Raw genomic sequence first — 20,128 nt, 5'->3', positions numbered from 1 at the left:
CTTGCTGCCGAATTAAAAATGCATTGCTCAGGATCACAATAATTCATCCAATGTCTAATGCTCAACCTTTTGTCAGGATTATCCTGATTAACCCGGAATTAAGTCTGATCTCAATGTTAACTGGATTAATGCAAAAATCGGATTAGTGGGTAAACTGGACCCCTTGACTAACGCAAGAGGCCTCGGCTAACAGACGTTTACAGGCTGTCCCTGGGAGCTAGCTGTGAGAGGGAGCTGGGCAGGGACTCGCCAGCCGGGGAGGGGCCCCACCAGGTATTTATTAAAGAGGTTACCCCTGAAACAAGGGTACTGGTAGCATTGAAGTCCACTCAAATCACTGCCAGTGCACAGGCAAACTGCTCAGCTCTGCAGTAGAAGAGAGGGAGGGAGGGAAGGGAACAGGAAAGAAAAGAGAGAAAAATGAATGAAAGGGAAAGAGAAAGAACAAGAAAAACAGTGAAAAAAGAAAAGAGAGAAAATGAAATAAAGACAAACTCGAGAAAGAGAGAGAAAAAGAACGAGAGAGAGAGAGAAAGGAGATAGCAGGAGAGATCCAAAGAATGAGAAGCTTGACCCCAGCCTTGGGATATCCTAGTCTCCCTGCTCCACCGGAGCCCTCTAAGTAGGTAGCATGGGGGGCTGCTAGCTCCCCTCTGTGCACCAATCCCCTGCCTGACAGGTACCCGCAGCCTTCACTCCTCTGCCTACCCGCTGAATATTTAAAAGCCTTGATTCTCTGCAGCCTCATGAATATTGACAGCAGTTGGTTTCCTGCCACCTTAGTGCATATTGGAGATGGTCCCTTCACAGCCACGGGCAGGCAGCTCTGGGCTGGACAGCAGCTCCATCCCCACAGATCGCGACCTGCCTTCTCAGGAGGAGGTTGCTCTGCAGGCTGGTGAGGGCAATGTGATCAAATCCTGCAGCACTGCAGCCCCCAGGCCTCCCAGGCTGCCATCTTTGCATCTGCCCTTCCCAGGGGAGGATGCTTTGGGATTCCCCTTCAAAAGCCCATCAGGGGCCTCTCTAATCAGAGAGCAGCAGAGGGGCCCCCACCCCAAGACCGACATGGCCTCCCAGGCAGGCCCAGCCTCAGTCACCAGGCAATCGTTTGACAAACTCACTCGGGTTCGATGGCCATCTCCCCGTTCCGCAGCAGGACCAGAGAGGGAGGCAACATCCTCCCGCAGCCTCTCCAGCTAAAGGACTGGAAGGAGGAGTCACGGGTGCTACCCCCCCACCTCTAATCGCAAGGCCATTCCCAAAGAGGGTTCTCGGGGCAGAACTGTCTCTCCTGACTCTACCGCAGTCCAGATCTGGCAAGTGGGAAGCAGTGCCAAGTACAGGCAGGAGGAGAAAGATGAAGATGAGCTGGCCTGGCCGTGCCATGGAGACGAGATGGAGACCCTCAGTTCACAGTGATAATTGCTAAAAAAAAAAAGCTCCCTGCTCCTCCCAACTCACTCCCTCTCCTTGAATCCAGGGGCATATGTCCCCTCTGGGAGCCCCCAGCTGCACAGCCTCTGCTGCTGCAGCAGCTTTTTATTGGGTTGCCTTCCCCTTTGCTCCTGACATCTCTCAGCTCACACCCCATGAGCCCAGCAAGTGCCCTCAGTGGGGAATGAACAGGGAGCGGAGATGCCCCGGCCTGCACTCCTGACCCCTGGGGATGAGCCACATGAGGGGGAATGGGGTCCCCAAGGGAGCAGAGCCTGGCTTGGTGACTCCTCCAGAGTGGTCAGGGAGATGGCCTCGTGGGGGACGTGCAGCAGAAAGGAGACACCCTGGCCCCCCATGGTGGGGTGGGGGGAAGTCACAGACCTGGATTCCCATTCACTGGGAGTAGATACCAACAGACACGGGCCCCTAACCTGCCCAGGGGCATGACAAGATCCTGTCACTAGCGATGTGCGTGTTGGTGTGTGTGGAGATACCCCAAATCTGGGCTCCTATCCCACTGCACAACATACCAACAGGGGGATCCCCAGCCCCCCACCCCCATCCCTGGGGGAGGGAGGGGCAGAGCTGTCGAGAATCACGGATTCTTCTGTGATGATGACAGCTATGAGAGCATCCCCCATCCCCAGGCTGCTCATCCCACAAGGCTGGGGCAGGCAGGATGCTCCCCATGGCATAGCTTCCGGCCCAGTGGGATTGTCCAGTGCACTTGGCCAGGTCGCTCACGTCTGCGGCCAGCACCAGGAGTGCTAGGAGACTGCAGCTCACTCTCAGGCTTCTCAGCCGTTAGTCTCGGCTGCCGCTGCCTCCGCAGTCCTGTCGACATTTACCCTGGCAGGTTCCTACATCAACTGGGTTAAGCTGAGGCCTCATTAAATCTCTCTGCTCTCCAGTGACGCTGCCTCACACAGCTTCAGCCCCCCAAAACAGCAAAATTACTGCAGCCTACTGGGGAATGCCTGGAAACCAGAGAAAAAGTCAGGAGGGGGGTTGGGCAGCCCCTGACTTCAGCTGGCGAGCACTTACAGACCCACCCCTGGAGCATGGCCAGGGGTTGGGCCCCAGGGGGTACTGAGGATCTGGCCCCCTCACTCATATAGACAGTCCCCTCTGGGCTTCCTCTGTTCTGGTGCTAGGTCGGGCCCTGGACAGGAGACCCATAACACCAACCTTACTGCTCTATTTGGTGGGGATTCCTCCCCCCCCACACCCCAGGAAAGCCCCAAATTGCCATGAGCCCCTCCCCCTCAGACAGGCTGGCAAGCGCTGGGGGAAATTTCTCCTGCCCCCAAGCATTCCTGGGCAAGCCAGCAGATGGGGCGCAAGTCACACAGCTGCACCCAAACACCTTCACCTTCTTATAATAACCCCCCCCCCCCCAATATCCTGCAATAAAAGCCTGTCTCCCCAAAGGCCTGAGCAGCACAGCTGAGACAAAAGGCCAGCAGGAGGACATGGGAATGAACATTTATTGCATTCGGGAGCAGGAGGGGCAGGATTACAGGAGCTAAACCTGCTTGGTATTTGCCCGTCTCCGATGAGTAAATATCACCGCTGTGCCTAGGAGCGGTTAGGCAAACGTCTCAAGTCCCCAGCGGAATGGGAAATGCTTCCAGGAGTCCCACCCCCCTACCGTCCATGAACAAATCTCTGCCCACACAGGACTTCCTAGCTGGCGTTATGCTGCATGCTGTGGCTATTTGGAATGTGGGACAGAACCCAGCTTGCTCCAGCAAGCACAGGGCCCTGCCATTTAAGCTAAGGGAGAATCTCCATTTGCTATTAGCAGTATAGTGCTCATGACACAGGGCTGAGACAGTCCAGTTGCACTCAGCAGGGGGCAGCAATGCACACTGTCTCTCTCCTCCTCATTCCAACAGGGTGTTTCAGTAACTTTTATTCTGCTTCTTCTGAAGTTTCCAAAAGTTCTGGGGCTCAGTGGAGTTTTCCTGGAAGGACTAAAGGGACCTGTGCTGAGCCCTTTCTCTGCTTGCTGTTCAGGCCACAAGTGACATGAGTTTTAGGAGGTCTCATCCCTCTCCTTAGTAGGAATTTGTCCACATCACAAACACAATTTGACTTTAAGAGCAGTATCTGCCCAGGATAGTTGCAGGAGAAGGCTAAAGGGGCAGTATTGTCTGTGGAGAGCAGTGAACACTAGGTGCTGTGGATCAGGATTGATGGGCATCGGCAGAGCTGTGTGAGATGCTCAGGACTGGAGGAGCAGCAGGGCAGGATGGAGGTTGCCTGCATCCTGCTTCGCTCTAAACCAAAAGTTAGCCACCTCTGACTTTCACATCAGCCAAATTCTCCCACATTCTATGTCAAAGACACCCCGAGCCCCTGGCAGCCTAGGGCATGGATAGGGGGAGGGTGGGGGCTTCCCCAAGCTCATGCCCTGTCCTCCAAGGGTGGGATCTCCTCCCAGGCTGGAGATCCAGCTTCATTCACACTAGCCCTGTTCTCAATCCTGGGATGAGCTCTCCACTCCTGCTGATGGCCTTGTTGCCAGCTACGCCCTGGAGGGGGCAGGATGACCTGCAGAGCGACTTGGGCTGAGAGATGGGAAAGTTCGAGAGGATCAAACTAAATTACGAGATCTAAGGGCCCTGGCAGACGTCTCTGCTCACCCCATCCCTGTTGCCTGGGCTGCGGTTGCTAGGTAACCAAAAGGTCGCTGGTTGCCAGGCTGGCCGGATGAGGGACTCGGAAATATGCAGTGGGACAAGGAGACCAGAAGCTCCGTGACAACAGCCATGGAGAGAGGTTGGATTGATGAGCAGCTTGACTGATAGGATGAGTCATGTGTGATGAGCTGGGGCTGGCTCAACCGTACAGGGCCTGGCATTAGGATGGTGGGGGACAGGTCCTTGGCACAGACCCCATGCTGGGCAGGGGTGGGCATGTCAGCAGGAGGGCCTCCTTGACTGTGTAGGCACCTATATGGCCCCCATCCCCACTGCATCCTCCTCCTTCAACAGGCTAGAGACAGAGGGGCTATGGCACGCCAGATCTCAGCTGGCTGGGCCCTGGTGATCTCTACATTTATGCAAGCTCAGGGGTGCAAAAGGTCTCTTGCAGGCCAGGGGAAAAAGCAGGCAGCTTGAAAATCCCCAGGAACTGCAGGAGAAGCCCCTTGCTTCTGCTCTTGGAGATCCTTTTCTAGGCAGATGGAGCAGCTCCCCCCGGCTGAGCCCCCATTGCTTGTACCCCTCTGAGTAGTGAGGTCAGAGAGCTGGGGACCATCCCTTGCATGGCAGAGTGCGATTTAACCCTTCATACTCTTTCCCATAGGCAGTGTGGGTCACAGCCTCCCTTAGGAGATCCAGCCAGGGCCACTGCTAGGGCATGCCGCAAATCTCTCCTTCCCAGCCAGAACTGAGAGGGAACATCCCCCATCAGACCTAAAGATCCAGGCTGTGTCCTCCAGCAACAAGCACCCACCGCACAGCCCCTGCCAAACCGTGCCACACCCATGCCGAGATGCCACACTGAGACCTCCCGACAACGCCGCTGACCTTGGCAGGCTGCTGGGGCTTCGCTCAGCCAACACAGTTCATCGGGCAAGGTGGGGGGAGGAAAGATTCTGTGAAACGGGCCAACTTTGCACCGCACAACTGGGCAACGGCTGGCCCAGCTGCTGCCAGTGAGGAGTGGGGAAGCCGGGGTCCTCGGCCCCGCCAGGAGGGGCCTGTTGGGATGCTGGGTCTGTGGTTTAGGGGGTGGCCATGCCCAGAGCAATACAATAAATAAAGAGACTTTGCCAGAGTCCTTTACAGACCATCATGAGTTAACCCGCTGCCGCAGAGCATGTATCATTAGTCTCATTTTACAGATGAGGAAGCAGCCACAGGGAGCTGGAGTGACTCACCCTAGGCCATCTGCTGAGTCTGGAACCGGCCCCAGATCTCAGAACTCCCAGTCCAGTGCCCGCGCAGCAACCTGCCCCTTCCTCTCCTGTGGAGGGTAAGAAGCAGGAGTCACTCCTCAGAGGGGAATAGGGACTACCACCATTTCTATTGCTCCGTGATTTGAGCAAACAACATTCCCGACCTCGAAATATTCCCGCCCTCTGCTCTAAACCACCTTAACCAAACCAGCCTGAGTGACCAGCTGAGAGCTGGAACTCCAGGCTGGTTGGAGACCCAGAAGCTGTGGGTGAAGCCTGGAGGCAGAGCTGGTTTATAGGAGGTGGGATCTCCTGTCGCTGCCTGTCCCTCAGGCTTCCTACTGCGCCCTTAACGCCGGCGTCATCCGCTACCTTGCCTGGGAGGTTTACAGAGACGGCTGTGGCACCCGTGCACACGGTTTTCTAAGCTCCATGAGGAAGAAGGGTCTGAATGACCTTGAAGAGTTTCCACCTCACATCATATCCCCGCTGCTGCTCATGTTCCACCTGCCCCCCATCCGGTAAGATCCCTGTGATGTGGGGGAGCAGCGATTTCAAGAGAGGGAGAAAAGCCTGATCGGCCTCAGGCGGAGACCCAGAGCAACAGCACTGCCCATCCCTAGCTTAGTTCAGTGTCACACTGGTGGTACTTCCCCTGCACCGGTGCCAGGGCCCGGCTACAGGCAATACACCACCACCGAGGCCCTTCTCTGCCCCGGAGCTCTGGCGAGGTGCTGCCCACGAGGCCAGTCGAAGTGGGAGTCTGTGCGGCTCCCTTCAAGGTCACTGTATGAATCACCACAGGGGGAGGTTTCCGAGAGTTCGGCAGAGCCTTAGCACAGGATAAGGGGTGTGACTGTTACGTGGCAAGAGGTGAGGAGTCGGTGGGGAGACGCAAGCAGAGAGTGGATAAGATTCTCGTCAACTCATGATCTAAACACCACCAGCCCAAGCGTTTACACAGCACCACAGGCAGCTTTCCGTAGACAGCCCCAGCTGGGGAGCTCAAAGCACCATGCAGAAGGGAGGCAGGTGTTCTCCCTGCTTTACTGAGGTGAGAACGGAGGCATAGAGCAGAGACAAGCCACACCCAAGCAAGCTAGTTGATGCCCAGAGCCTTGCTTCACCCACTAGGCCAAGTTGCCTCTCAATGTTCCTAGTTATCTCCATTACGGGGACTCCAATCTCATGCTTCAGGGTATTGGTTGGGCAGCTAGAAGGGCCAGGAAAGAATTCGTCTCTCCCCTCCCACGTGCAGCACCACCCTCCTGGTCAGATGCCTTATTATTATCATCATCATCATCGCCTTCCTCTGAAGTGTCAGGGACGGGGCACTGCAGGATCCTAGGATGGTCTGTTCCATTATGCTACATTTGCCATCCCACAGCGCCTAGAACTGGTCACATCGGGGCTTTGACATGCACCAGACGAGATCCTAAACCCTAACCCAGATTGCCGGCTTCCCAGCGGACTGACCAGCCTTGCCTATGCCCTGGTGTGGCAGCTCACAACCAGATGCTTCACACAACTCCCAGCACTCAAGGCCCTCAAGGCACCACAGTGCAGTAGAGGAGCCAAAGACTCTTTTCCTAGTTGCGAACTCAAATGTACTTCGAGGCTGGTTTTATTATTTTCTTTCCAAGTCTGTTACAAACCAGGTGCTAGTTGCATAACATGGGTCCAACCCTGCCAGAGGCTGGGGCCCTTCAACAGCTCATTCAAGGTATGTCTCTACTGCACCGTAAACCCAGGCTCAGATATGGGTTTGAGCTGCCCCACCCCCAGCCACACACAAATCATTTGGGGGTGAGGGAGGGGATTTAAAAAGGTCTCCCTTCCCCCACTCCGCTGGAACACAATATGCTTGTGCACAAAAAGCAACAAGTGAAGCCGATCGGTGCGGTGTAAAAGTGCAATCCGAGTGGAGATCAGCGCTTAGCAGGCTGCACGTGGGGGAGGCGAGTGGTGAAAATGGTGACAAGCAGATCAGAGGGGAGGGAGGGATTGTATTTGGAATCCTCCAGTCCGTGGACTGACTAGGAATGGGCTGTGGATCAGAATTATCCTCTGCCCATCTAGGACCTTGACCTAGCACCTGGGTGACGAATTTGAGCTCGATTCCTGAGCCTACTTGGAATGGCCTGAACCTGTCTCCACTTGCTGCTCTTTTCCCAGAGTCAAGGAGCCAGGATTCTGCCCTCTGCTACATGGTATAAACCCAGAGCAGACACTGACTGCAGTGCTTTGCCTGGGGTAATTTAAGGGGGTGTAACAGATCCCCAGGCAACTCAGACACACAAGAGCCCATCCTGCAGAACCTGGCAATAGCAGCTGTATCCTTCTCATGAGCATCAACCACTCCTGAATCACCCCAGAACTAGCTGAACATGAGAGATCCCTGACTCCCACCCCCTACTTGTGCACACAGAGATGGAGAAAGGGTGAAAAAGCGCATGCATTTTAAACAGAAGCGTAGGGAAAAAAATTCAGTAATACTGACCTTAAAGCTCCAGTAGTTGGGTTGCTAACAAAACAAAAACAAAACAAAAAACACAAAACAAAACAAAAATACCATTAAGATGCTGCTTGGAGACCAGTTGACTTTGAACTGGGAGATGAAGCTTGGTTTAGTTTCTGTTTAAAGTCCCCTCCCTCGTGTTTGTTTAGCATCATGCTGCTATCACCTCTTGGAGGGGGGTGGGGGCACAGGAGTTGGGGGACCAGGGGAACATGCAGCCAGGTGACAGGGGACAAACACACACAAGGGTTTGATGTAGGTTAGAAGTCAAACAGAATAATGGAGGGGGCATTGTGATGCCAGGCCTGGATAGTAGGATGACCCACAAAGTTCATGCCAGGTATTTCTAAAGCAGGGTTTCTCAAGCAGGGGTCGCGGCAGTAAGAGACTTACTGGCCGCCACTTCCAGCAGCTCTCATTGACCTGGAGCAGCAATCCACAGCCAGTGGGAGCCGCTATTGGCCAGACCTGCAGATGGGGCAGGTAAACACACCAGCCCGCCAGGGGCTTTCCCTACACAAGTGGGGACCCCTGTTTGAGAAACCCTGTTCTAAAGGCTACTGGCATTGCCCTCCTTGGCCAGCTTCCCTGCTGGGCCGGTCTCTCTCCAGGGAAGGTCTCTTTTAAAGGGATTCCCTCCGGCCCCCATGCATCCTTCTGTCCCCAGCAACTCCTGCAGGGCTGATCCTGAGAGCAGGGACCAGAGCAGAAGTAGTTGGTTCTCCTTTAGACCATTTGCAAGGCTAGGAGCATCGCTGGCATCTAGCCGACGTGCTTTGGCGAACGACAGGAGCTGGCCTTCAATTATAGCACACAAGTTCCTGGAGAGCCAAGCAAACCAGAAGCCATGGGATCCTTCTCTAGCATTATGTCTACACTGAAACTGGACGGGTAACTTCCAGCACCAGTGTAGACATGTCCTTGAAGATAAGGCCCTAGCTGAATCACAGGGTGAGCTTCAAATACTTGCAGCTGAGATGCGGACAAGACATGGAAAATCGTGGAAAAGTAATAATGGACTGTTAATAGCGGTAAATCAGAGAAGACTTATTCATACAAGAAAAATTTGCTGGAAGGATAAACACACAAGTATTGTTAGGCCTCCAAATTTTTTTTTTTTTTTTTTTGATAACCAGACATTTTGCTGCAACTATATTACAGGAGTTAAAAAAGAGTGACTGGTACAGTACAAAACTCAGAAGACAAAGTCTCAACTGCTGTAGAAATCAAGTCGGGTCATTTCAGCCAGTTACCTTTTACAGGCACTGAGTGTTAGTGCAATACCAATTGCACACGCAAAATGTGTGCAAAACTGTGGACTGTGCAAAATAAGCGAGTTAAAAGCAAAACTGCAGTGGAAGCCAAATTTTGCGGGGACCACAATATTGAGAATGAAGTGGGGCCTTATTTATAGGAGGTCAGCTGATGACTAAGGAGGGGAGAGTAGATGGTTTTAAACCTCCCTTGAATGCCCTTATTGGTTAGCCTGGATTTGTCCCCACAGGAGATCTGGCACCCAGTGCCCACTGAGCTAGCATGGGAAAGGGCAGCAGAGAGGGGGGAGGGAGAGTACCCAAGGCCCCTGGGCTCTGCATTAGGGTTTGGCCAAGGCTGCCTTTGTCATGTGGGCCCAGTCCAGAGCAAAGCAGCAGGCTAAATGCTCATCCCCTGCTGTCCGTACAGTCTGGCAGTGGAAGCAGGACAGGGTAGAGTTAAGGATTCCCTGGCATTCCCCAGCATGCCAGCCCCATATACCACAACCCCAGTGTGTGCTTTCCAGCTGCAGAGCCGGACAGCGATAGGTGCCCAAGGGGAACCTGGTTCCTGATCTTTAACCAAGGAGATTAAGGGCCAGAGGGATGATCACTTCCTATGCCCCCAAGGCTCTTGCTAGCAGAGATACCAGCAAGAAAAAAGGCACTGCATGATGCTGATAGTGTGACTTTGCTCTCAGGAAGCAGAGGAGATGATCGGCTCCAGCGCACGCATGGTTAGAGCTAGCCCCAGAAGCAGGGGTGAAATCCAGATAAGGGCAGCCCACTGGGACACAAGCACACTGGGGTGCACTCGCTTGCCCAGCCTGCGGCTCAATGAGATACTGTGTGCTCAGATTTGACACAGCCTGTGCAGGGGGTATCTGAGGCCCGTTTGCTCCTAGAGGACAATACGAGTCCAGTGGGAAACGAACAAACCCGGTAACTGAAAATACAGAGAGAAATCATTAGGACACTGCTCACACACACACCCCTCCGCAAAGTGAGAGTGGACACGCTTGACAGGCATCAAAAAAGGCTTCCTGCAACCCTAGGGCTGGGTCTAGGGATGGTAACTGGCCAGTGTCATAAGTGTCAATAGAGCCCAGACTGGGGCCATATAAGCCAATCCAGGACTGCCTCCAAGCTAACTCCAGGCAAACAAATCCCCTGCAGAACAAAGGAGTTTCTGCATTCCTGGAGCCTGGAAAAGCCACCTATCCTGTGGGGCAGGGAAGAGACTCTTTACAGAGACAATCTATGGAAATCGCCCTGCAGGAGGGGAAGACTCCAGGATTTTGACCCAAGGGCCTCATAGCATTCACCCCATTGACACAGCAGCTCCAGTGGGGAGGGCACATCAGCTGGCAAATGGTCCTGGCTCTCTTCCCTTTTCCCCCCTGCCTCTCCCCACTCTCTTCTCCCAGGCTGCCCATCACCCCCATGCTTTCCAGAGGACTTGAAGGCTTCTCCCGGTCCCTTCCAGTCCCTCATTTCTACACATGTATGCTGGTGCAGCTAAGGGTATGTCTACCCTGCAATAAAAATCCAGCAGCAACGACTCTCGGAGCCCAGATTAGAGGTTTCAGAGCCTGAGTGCCAGCCCAAACCCAAACATCTACACTGGATTCTTTAGCAAGAGCCCTGCAGAGCCAGAGTCAGCTGGACTGGGCCAACCACAGCCATGCCGCAGGACTTTTACTGCAGCATAGAGGTACCCTAAGAGGTAAGATGTTTCCCTTTCAAAAAGGCAGGACCCTTGCTGATATTTCACTGGCCCTTAAGCCCTGGAAATGTTGACAGCTGATTAAACTCTCCCACCAGCAGGATCTAGGGATAGAGAGAAAGTAGAACACTTTGTGCCTATATCGAGAGTGTTTATCCAAGGGTCTCAAAGCCTTCTGCAAACAGAGCCTGGGGAGGTTAGGTACTAGGTATATTGTCCCCATTTTACTGATGTGGAAACTGTGGCTTGGTCTACACACAAATTAGCAACAGCTGAACTAAAGGTGTCTTTGCAAATTAGTTTAGTCAAATTGACTTAAAACCCCGCACAGACTTATTTCAGCTTAAGAGTTGCTTGTAGCAGCGTAGCTTCAGTCAGCTCCTTACTGACACAAGCCCGTCTTAACCTAAATGAGGCTTTGCACCAGCTGAACTAAATCAAATTTAAGTTAGATGGGTGCAGCTTTCTCATGCAGATAAGACCTGAGTCACAGAAGTCTTTTCCAAAGGGTACGTCTACACTGCACGATTATTTCGAATTAGCTTAAACCGATATTACAAAACAGATCTAATAAAATCGGTTTAGCGCGTCCACAGTGGGATCCCGAAATCGATTGTTTGCGTCCATGGTCCAAAGCTACCATCGATTTCAGGAGCGGTGCACTGTGGGTAGCTGTTCCTCAGCTATCCCATAGTTCCCACTTCCGTGTTGAGAGCACAGTGCCTGATGGGGCAGAAAACACTGCCCCGGGTGGTGCTGGGTACAGCCTCACCCCTCCCTTTGTGAAGGCAGCAGACAACCCTTTGGCGCCTTTTTCGCGGAGTGCATTGAGCAAACGCCATAGCACAGCAATCTTTCCCTTTTTTTTTTCACGTGGTGGTGGGGGGAAATAAACTGAGGAGCTGTTCCCTGAACCACGCCAGACACTGTGTTTGAACCTACAGACATTGGGAGCTCAGCCAAGAATGCAAATAATTTTCAGAGACTGCTGTGGACTGTGGGATAGCTGGAGTCCTCAGTACCCCCTCCCTCCCTTCATGAGCGTCCATTTGAGTCTCTGGCTTCCCGTTACGCTTGTCACGCAGCGCTGTGTATCCTGGAGTTTTTTATTCAAACGCTTTGGCATTTCGTGTTCTGTAACGGAGCTGGATACAACAGATTTGTCTCCCCATACAGCGATCAGACCTAGTATCTCCCGTACGGTCTATGCTGGAGCTCTTTTTCGATTTCAGACTGCATCGCCAGCCGTGCTGATCAGAGCTCCACGCTGGGCAAGCAGGAAATGTAATTCAAAAGTTCGCGGGGCTTTTCCTGTTTACCTGCCCGCTGCATCCGAGTTCAGATTGCTGTCCAGAGCGGTCAGTGCTGCACTCTGGGATGCCGCCCGGAGGCCAATAACGTCGATTTCCGTCCACATGAACCCTAATCCGAGTTATCACTATCGAATTTAGCGCTACTCCTCTCGTTTGGGAGGAGTTCCGAAATCGATTTAAGGAGCCGTTTAACTCGATATTAATGACGACGTCGTGTGAACGGATACAGCGTTAAATCGGTATATCGGCCATTAAACCGATTTAAAGTCGCAGTGTAGACCTGGCCATAGTCACACTCTGACTCAGAGGCAGAACCAGAAGTAGAACCCAGGAGTCCTGATTACCAGGAACTATTAGATCAGCCAGCAGCAGGAACCAAAGCTACCCTGTGAAGCTTTTCCCAAACACCAGGAGCCTGAAACTTACGAAATGGTTTTTTTTATCCTCCAAACCTACTAATTAATACAAATGTCTGTGTTGGGAATACCAGAGAGGAGAGAGAACTGGAAAGGCACCGCCAACATCCCACAGTGTACAGCCCTGTCTGTCCTGGGGTTCCCTACAGAGCAGTGAAAACCCCCAGCGCAGATGTGATGCACCAGCGTAATGAGGCTTGCACCACAGTGACTTACCCTGGAACCCACTTTGCACGTATCTAGCTTTCCTAGGCTTTTGCACTGGGGGTAGTTATCCCACATCCACACACTTATATTAATGCTCTGACACCAGTGAAAATTTAAGAGCGTGTCTCCTCCGTATAGGCAGCTCAGGATGGTAGCAGGTACCTGATCACAGGTGGGGATCAACGTGCCATTCAAGAATTTTAAACACGTTTCAAATTGGGCCACACTCGGAAGCAATTTTTAGGACATGCTCGGCCACCCAGATCTGAATCCCCTGATGCTGGATACTGCGGTATCTGCCTTACAGAGTGAAGTGTGTCCCAGAGTCCTCCCTTATTAAAGCAAGCGTCTCTGAATCACCCGAAACTAACCTCCAACAGACAAAAGCATGATCTGGCTCTACCTTCATTGCAAGACCCAAGTCCATTTAACAAGTGGTTTGGTTGGTCCCTCAACTGGTTGCTTCATTCAGCTCAGTTTTGAAGCCACAGACTGGATTCAACACTTAGCCCCAGCCAGATGGGTGCAGCGGGAGAACAGCCCTGGCAGAGTCTGGGTGATGTTAGCTGGCCATCCAAGGGACCACACGCCCTCCCCCCCTCGCCTCCCATTCCCGTCTCTGTTTTGATCCATCACAGTGGGTCTCTACAACATGGGATCACTGGGATCTCCCAGCCACGGGCAGCATATCAGAACTTCTAGAGACATAAGAGGTGGTGGCCTCAGCCTCCCAATTGGTCACCCCAGAGCCACCCATCAGTAAAAGTCCCTAAAATTTTGGGGATAATACCAAGCGCTTTTCATGCACATGTCAAAACTCATTGCAAAGGGAGATTGGAACCACTAGCTAGCCTGGGTTTTACAGATGGGGAAACTGAGGCACAAAAGGGGCAGTGACTTGCTTACAGTCACACAGTGAGTCAAGTGGCAAGAACCAAGGTTTCCTAAGCCCCAGTCTTGTGACCCTCTCCACTGCACCTCCCTGCCATTAGCCTGGCAAACCTCTGACGTCCCCACTTTCAGGGAGGAGACCATGATGCGGGGTAATGAAATGCTTCTGTGCTCCATGGGCAGCAGGTATCGTAGGCCAGGAGAGGCTAAGCCTTCCCAGGCCAGGGCCCCGCCCATGCTCCGTCCGGAGGTGCCTCCTCCCCTGAAGCCAGCAGGGACTCTTTCAGCCATGAGGGAAGGGGGAAGGGAAACAAACTCGGGGCTCTGGCAGGGGTCAGGGCCAGGCTTCCCCAAATGGGCGTTCACCCGCCACCCATGCTGTGCTCGGTGATTGGGTGGGGGGTTAAGGGGATGATCCTGAGCTGGCTGGAACGTTCAGGTTCCTGGAGAGCCAGCCGTGACCCTGTCTGGAAGGGTCAGGTTGGCAGCAGAGAGGATGGGTGAAGCGCTGATGCAATGCCTTTTCTTCTGCAACCTTGTTATTTTGCAGTGGAAGAGCCTCAGTAATTTTCCTCAGCCCCTCATATTACTGATCTTATCTCCCTGCTGGACCTGAGTTTATATTTTATTTATTGTTTTAGCACGAGTGGACACGCTTATCGCATGTGGGCTCCATAAATGCCCTCCATGCCATACACAGTCACTCCACATTAAACCAGCAGCGATCAGGGCAGCATCCCAAATGAGGAGAGCAAGCCTGAGTCAAGAACACCTCGGAAATCATTTGATCTAGTTAACGTGACAGAGTCTGTGCCAATACAGCCTCAATGGTCTTGTCACCCCCTCCTTCCAGCCCAGTCACCTCTGCAGCTGAGCACTTCGAGAGAGAACTGGTCAAGATCCCAGAGTTCCAGGTACATGCTTCATTCCTGGAGGGTGAGTTTACCTTGGCATTGTCATAGCTTCCTATTCAGATTTGAACCTTAGCGTTCATAAACTGAGAAGCTAGCATGAACCCTCTAAGGTTAATTACCAGCTTAGATCTGATATCGCTGCCACCAGCCAAGGATTTCCAGGGCTTGGCTCCCTCTGGTCTCCCAAAACCTTCTCTGGGGGATCCCAAGACTCAGAAGCCCTGAGTCTCACCACAAAGGGAAATAACCCCACTCCCCTTGTCTTCTCTTTACTTCCTCCCCAGGCTTCCCCTCCGTGGGTTATCCTGGAAGATTACTGTACTTAAACTCCTTGAATTACAAAACAGAGAGGGCAATTTACCTTCCCCCCTCCTTCTTTTTCCTCTCCCAGTCCTTCCCTGGAAGAGACTGTAATAACTGGCACAGGGATTTCTATCCCTAGAGTCTTCACTTAGAAAGAAAATCCAACAGGTTTTAAAAAGAAAAAGCTTTATATAAAAAGAAAGAAAAGACTAAAAATGCTCTCTGTATCAAGATAACAATATACAGGGTCAATTTCTTAAAAGAAAAATGAACAAACAGCCTTATTCAAAAAGAAATACAATTTAAACATTCCAGCAAACTACACACATGTAAAATACAAAAACAATATAAAAACCTATATTGTCTTATACCTGTACTTACAACTAGGAAACAGAAGATTAGAAGCTTGAAGATAGAAAGATCCCTCTCATAGCCAAGAGACAGACAAAAGACACACACCCAAAAACTTCCCTCCCTGAGCTTTGAAAAATCTGGTTTTCTGATTTGGTCCTCTGGTCAGGTGTGTGGTTCCCTTTGTTAACCCTTTACAGGTAAAAGAAACATTAACCCTTAGCTATCTGTTTATGACAGGCATGGAGGAAGCCGAGCCCCAGATACCTGAGAGCAGCGTGTTGGGACAAGCAGACCCTGGCTGCTGGAAAGGAATACCTTGGAGACAACACATGGAGGCTGGATGGGAAAAGAAGAAGCGTGTGCTGGGACAAATATAAAAAATAAATACGGGAGTGGGGAGAGAATAAAAGTAAAGAGAATGAAAGGATGGCAGGAAAGAAAGGAACCCTGGCCAAATGGAGGAGCCAAGCCTGTTCAACAAGGGCCTTTGGACTCTAAGTCATCAGTTCAAATGCAGCCAAAGTCCTTGCCAACTGGTGTCCTGCGTGAAATGAGCTTGTCAGGTCTCACTCCAGCAACTCTGGCACAACTGGTCCCTTGGCTGGCAGCAGGACTGGGTTTGGCAATGGAGCTCGGCCCCCCAGGTTAGGGCTGGAGCAGGTTGATGGGGTGGTCAGGAGGGGTCCAGGCTGCACCTGGCCTGGGGAGAAACAGAAACCTCCAGGATGGTCAGTTGGGTTCCTTTCACCAGGGCCAAGTGGACTGAATGGACTGTCGCTATTTAAATGTATTCATTTCAGAGGGCTCTATCCGGCTCCCTAGGCATTTCTAGAGCCCTTGGCGCTATAGTTCACACGGCACGATGATCAGAGACAATACTCTGTCTCCTGGGGCAAGTGCTTTCCCCACAGCGATGCCAGCCACGTCTGAACAATCACTCCTCAGCCTCGAAGGAGAGCCACGCCACACGAGCCGGGGAGCTTAAATTCATTACTCTACTAAACACTAAAAATCAGAGGCTGAACAGAGACACTGGATTTATGGCTTATTACAACCATCTGTAACCCACTAAACCCCCTTTTTGTCCTACGACTGCAGAGCTGTTAGCATGGATGGTCCCTTAGAACATGAACTAACTGCTTGAGCCACACACTCTGTACCTGGGAGTACTTCTCCCAGGCCCGAAGAGCTCTGTGTAAGCTCGGCCCTCTCACCCACAGTAGCTGGGCCGATAAACGAGATCACCTCACGCACCTCGTCTCACAGCACAAGTTAGTTTTTTGCCTGATCCATTCTGCTATCAGATCGGTTTTCTGTTGCCTTCCTGGGGCACTGGTCCGGTGTCCCTATGGCAAGTATTTAACTGGGCTCTGCTCTTAACTAACATGAAGGGGAGAGTCTTTAGAAAGAGCATTAGGGCTAAAAGGTCAACAAAGGCGCCCATTGTCCTAGTCCAGGAAAGCAGCCAACTCCGGGTAGAAGAACTTCGTCTGCATGGCTCCACCAAAGACATGACTCAGTCGTGCTGGCTGGGGAATGCGATAGCACCCGGCAAAACTTTATGAACGCCCCAACCCCTGCCCAGGAGCAAATAACGCTGTAACTGGCTAGGATGACAGATTTTGCAGAGGGAAGGAGGCCAGGAGGGAGAGGAAAGGTAAAATCAACATCTCTGGCTCTTCAAAAGCAAAGGCAGATAATGGTTTGAGGATCTGAAAGGCAGGCTTGTTACAAACGGATGAAACAGGCAGCTCATGGCAGACAGAGCGATGCAGAAGGTATGAAATATTACACAGGCAGAAATTATAATTACAATGAAATTCATGTCCACAAGGCTGTAAAATGACAGACTAAGTAGGAGCTCAATCCCCCACCCCACCCCACAGCCACCCACACACCCAAGAAGAGGAGCGGGGTCAGAGGATGCAGCTAAAACCATTTGTAGAAAAGGGAGAGAGACACACAAAAATCCAGTCCTAGCAATTGTCCCAGGGTAAAAACAGGAAGGAAATGAAATCTGAGTGAGTCACTGGGCTGACCACAGCAAGATCCCCGTAGTTTGCAATTTTAGTATGATTCTGTTAATGATAAACAGGGCAAGAGAGTGTGTCTCTCATTCCGGCTAAGATGCACCATGGCACATTTCCCTGAACAGAAGGGACACGGTCAGCTGGCTGGGGGTTGTTTTTTTTAATTAACTCATTTTTAAATTGTAGGAGGCATCCTCCATGCGCAGCTTAGAGTGGAATATTTATGCTCCAGCCAGGGCACTGGATAGACCCTGAACCAAACCAAGCCACGATGGGCTAGTGAAACAAAAACAAAACAAAGCAAAAAACCCAAACAGGTCTATCATTCTCTACCCACCTACACTCTAGACACCCTTCTCCAGCTCTCACTATAAATCCTACAGCTTCTCATTCAGCAGCTGAAATTCCCAGGAGAGTTATAGCCGGAGGTGTCCAATAGCACTTAAGTGACTTAGGACCACAGGTGCCCTTGACACTCAATGTGGCTTGTGCTCCTGAAATACATAAATGCTGCTGAAAACCCCATCTGTAGGCACAAAGCAACCACCCCAGCTTTAGTCAAGCCCTGCTTCTACCATGATGCCCATATGAAGTAAGTCAACTAATGCATTTGCTTACAAAAACAGACCCCCCACCTGCCCCCAAATCACTGCACTGCCAAGCTGAGTACATCACAACCTGGGCTGAATAACCATGGAACTGCACTGCTCCAACTCTGCCACCTGACCTCAGTCATCTTCGCCATCCTCGTCTGCTACTCCCAGAGGCTGCAGATGATGCACTTGTAGGGCAGAGCTCTCTGGGGCAAGGGTTGCATCCACCTGTTCTATCGATTCCCTGCTGAGCATTTGTGAGGAATAATCATCATGATAAACGCAGGGGCTGCACCGGAGGCAGCAGAGTCTGAGTGTTCCAATGAGTCTTTGGCAAGGAGCTTTGGAAATTGACTAATATTGGACCTGATAGACTGGTTGCCTGGTGCAATTGGGATAACCCTATATTTCTCCGACACTTGGGTAGGTTAAGCAGTGAGGGCCATTAGGCCAGGCCACATAAGCCAAGGGTCAATTGTCCATGGCACGGCTTATTTTCCCTCCCTCCCCACCCAGGAATGTGACCACCTCACCACCCACATGACTTTAAACAGACTCACTTCCTCAAGCAGAGTTCCAAGGGAGAGGATTCCTCGTTCCAAGGGTGAGGATTCCTTGTTCCCCTGCAGGCAGTGGGGGTGCTCAGATACACCAGTGCGAAGCAGTGTAAACCGGGGAGCCTACTACATTCACTTCACACCCGGACAAACCACTGCGCAAGGATCAGTGAATCAGCTCCTGCAGGACTCTCTCTCTCTCCACCTGCAGTGGGTAGGGCAGGTCAGCTGAGCTGCCTCTGGCTGGGCAGGGAAACCAGGAAGTAGCCGGGCAGATCAAACTGCAGTGCAGCTATGACAACTGCAAAATGCCACTGGTTGAACACAAGGGAGATTGACAAGGACAAGGTAGAACTTGGTTGCTTGCAAGAGGCTGCAATGCCTCATGTGCCTCACCCCCACCTGCCTGCAAACCCACGCATGGCAAGGGCCACCCTTGATTTGATGTCCACTTGCTTATGAGGGAGATTCAGCCTGCTTCTCCCAAGTGCCCTTGGAGGACGCCCAACGCCTTTTGCCAGGAACACTTACTAGAGTGGGGAACAGGGGTAAGAAGCCCAAATCACTTGGGATTCCCTTGCATTGGTGGAAAGTTGGGCTGGCTGGTCTGTTCGGTCTCTCACCTCTGACATCTATGATTCTAATCACAGTTGTGTTTTAAGACCCTTGCTTAACACTAGCAGGTTTCCTGAAGGAGAGCAGGGATTATATTATGCCTGTGACCCAGCCATGCGAGAGACCTGCCCCCTTTTTCAGAGTCCCCATACTGTGCTATTAGGACAACAGTTCCTATGCGGGGGCAGGGGGAGGAGAAGAACCATTCCCACTGATCTGAGAAACCATCCAGGCACAGCCCTATTTAAACACACTGGTTGCTAGCACCATTCCTAGAGACTGCTGCTCCCCCCTCCCCCATCTACACTAGGCCCCATTCAAAGGAGTTTCCTGCATTGCTAATGGTGGAGCTGAACCTGTGGGTGGGAACCTGACGGTAGATAAGTCACGGTCTGCTGCAAGGAATTTTAACGCTGTATTCCCTGGTCTAACTGCCATCAGAGCACCAGACAGCAGCCCATTTAGCAGATACCTTGTGCTGGTAAACCCACAAACAGACACTGCGTTAGCAAGGGTTGGAAACTTTCCGCATAGACAGAGCCAGAATGTGTCTTGTGTGTGCGTGCATACACATGTCCTTGTGTGCGGTATGTGTTCAGGGCAGGAGCACCAGTGCCACACATGCATGCACACCCTCCAGACTTAAGAGCCCTGATGGAGAGTGGACATAATCCTCCCGTTAAATCTGTTAACAAAATTTTCAAAAGCACCAAGTGAAAGCCATCCTCGCGAATGGCTGGCTCTGGCTGTCGCTACCAAGAATGCGCCAGACGCGTCCTGCCTGTCACTGGAATGAAGTCTGATATCATTCCTAATGGGGATTTGTTCAGTGTCTCCCTGGCAGATTAATCCCACCCGCTCAGTAATGCCCTCTCCTGGGCTGCGATCAGTTTCACTAATGGAACCACATTTACTATCCACTTCTACATCACTTAAAATTGTTACTCCCACACCGCTACCCCGCACACACAAAATCCAGTGAGAAACAGGGTGACACGTGACCCTCAACTCCCAATGACCTCATTCCCATTTGACCTCTGGGCTGTGCCTTTTTTAATCAGCCTGGAATTGCATGCAGTGGGAATGTTCAA

The 20,128-nt window shown here is 51.9% G+C and overlaps 1 protein-coding gene across 11 annotated transcripts in view; it reads right to left on the bottom strand.

Moving 5' to 3' along the window:
• Positions 1 to 20,128, bottom strand: part of SRCIN1 (SRC kinase signaling inhibitor 1) — a 182,753-nt gene that overhangs the window by 56,984 nt on the left and 105,641 nt on the right. For 9 of the 11 annotated variants that reach the window (XM_075059633.1, XM_075059632.1, XM_032791371.1 and 6 more), the window contains one exon: positions 7,848 to 7,871. The exons of the other annotated variants lie outside the window; for them this stretch is intronic. In XM_075059633.1, coding sequence (XP_074915734.1) covers positions 7,848 to 7,871 — 24 coding nt within the window. The remainder of the gene's footprint in view (positions 1 to 7,847; positions 7,872 to 20,128) is intronic. 11 annotated transcript variants of the gene reach the window in all.

The sequence above is a fragment of the Chelonoidis abingdonii genome, chromosome 21, assembly GCF_003597395.2.
Source record: "Chelonoidis abingdonii isolate Lonesome George chromosome 21, CheloAbing_2.0, whole genome shotgun sequence".
Classification (NCBI taxonomy): domain Eukaryota; kingdom Metazoa; phylum Chordata; order Testudines; family Testudinidae; genus Chelonoidis; species Chelonoidis abingdonii.
This window is presented reverse-complemented; position numbering and strand designations above follow the sequence as displayed.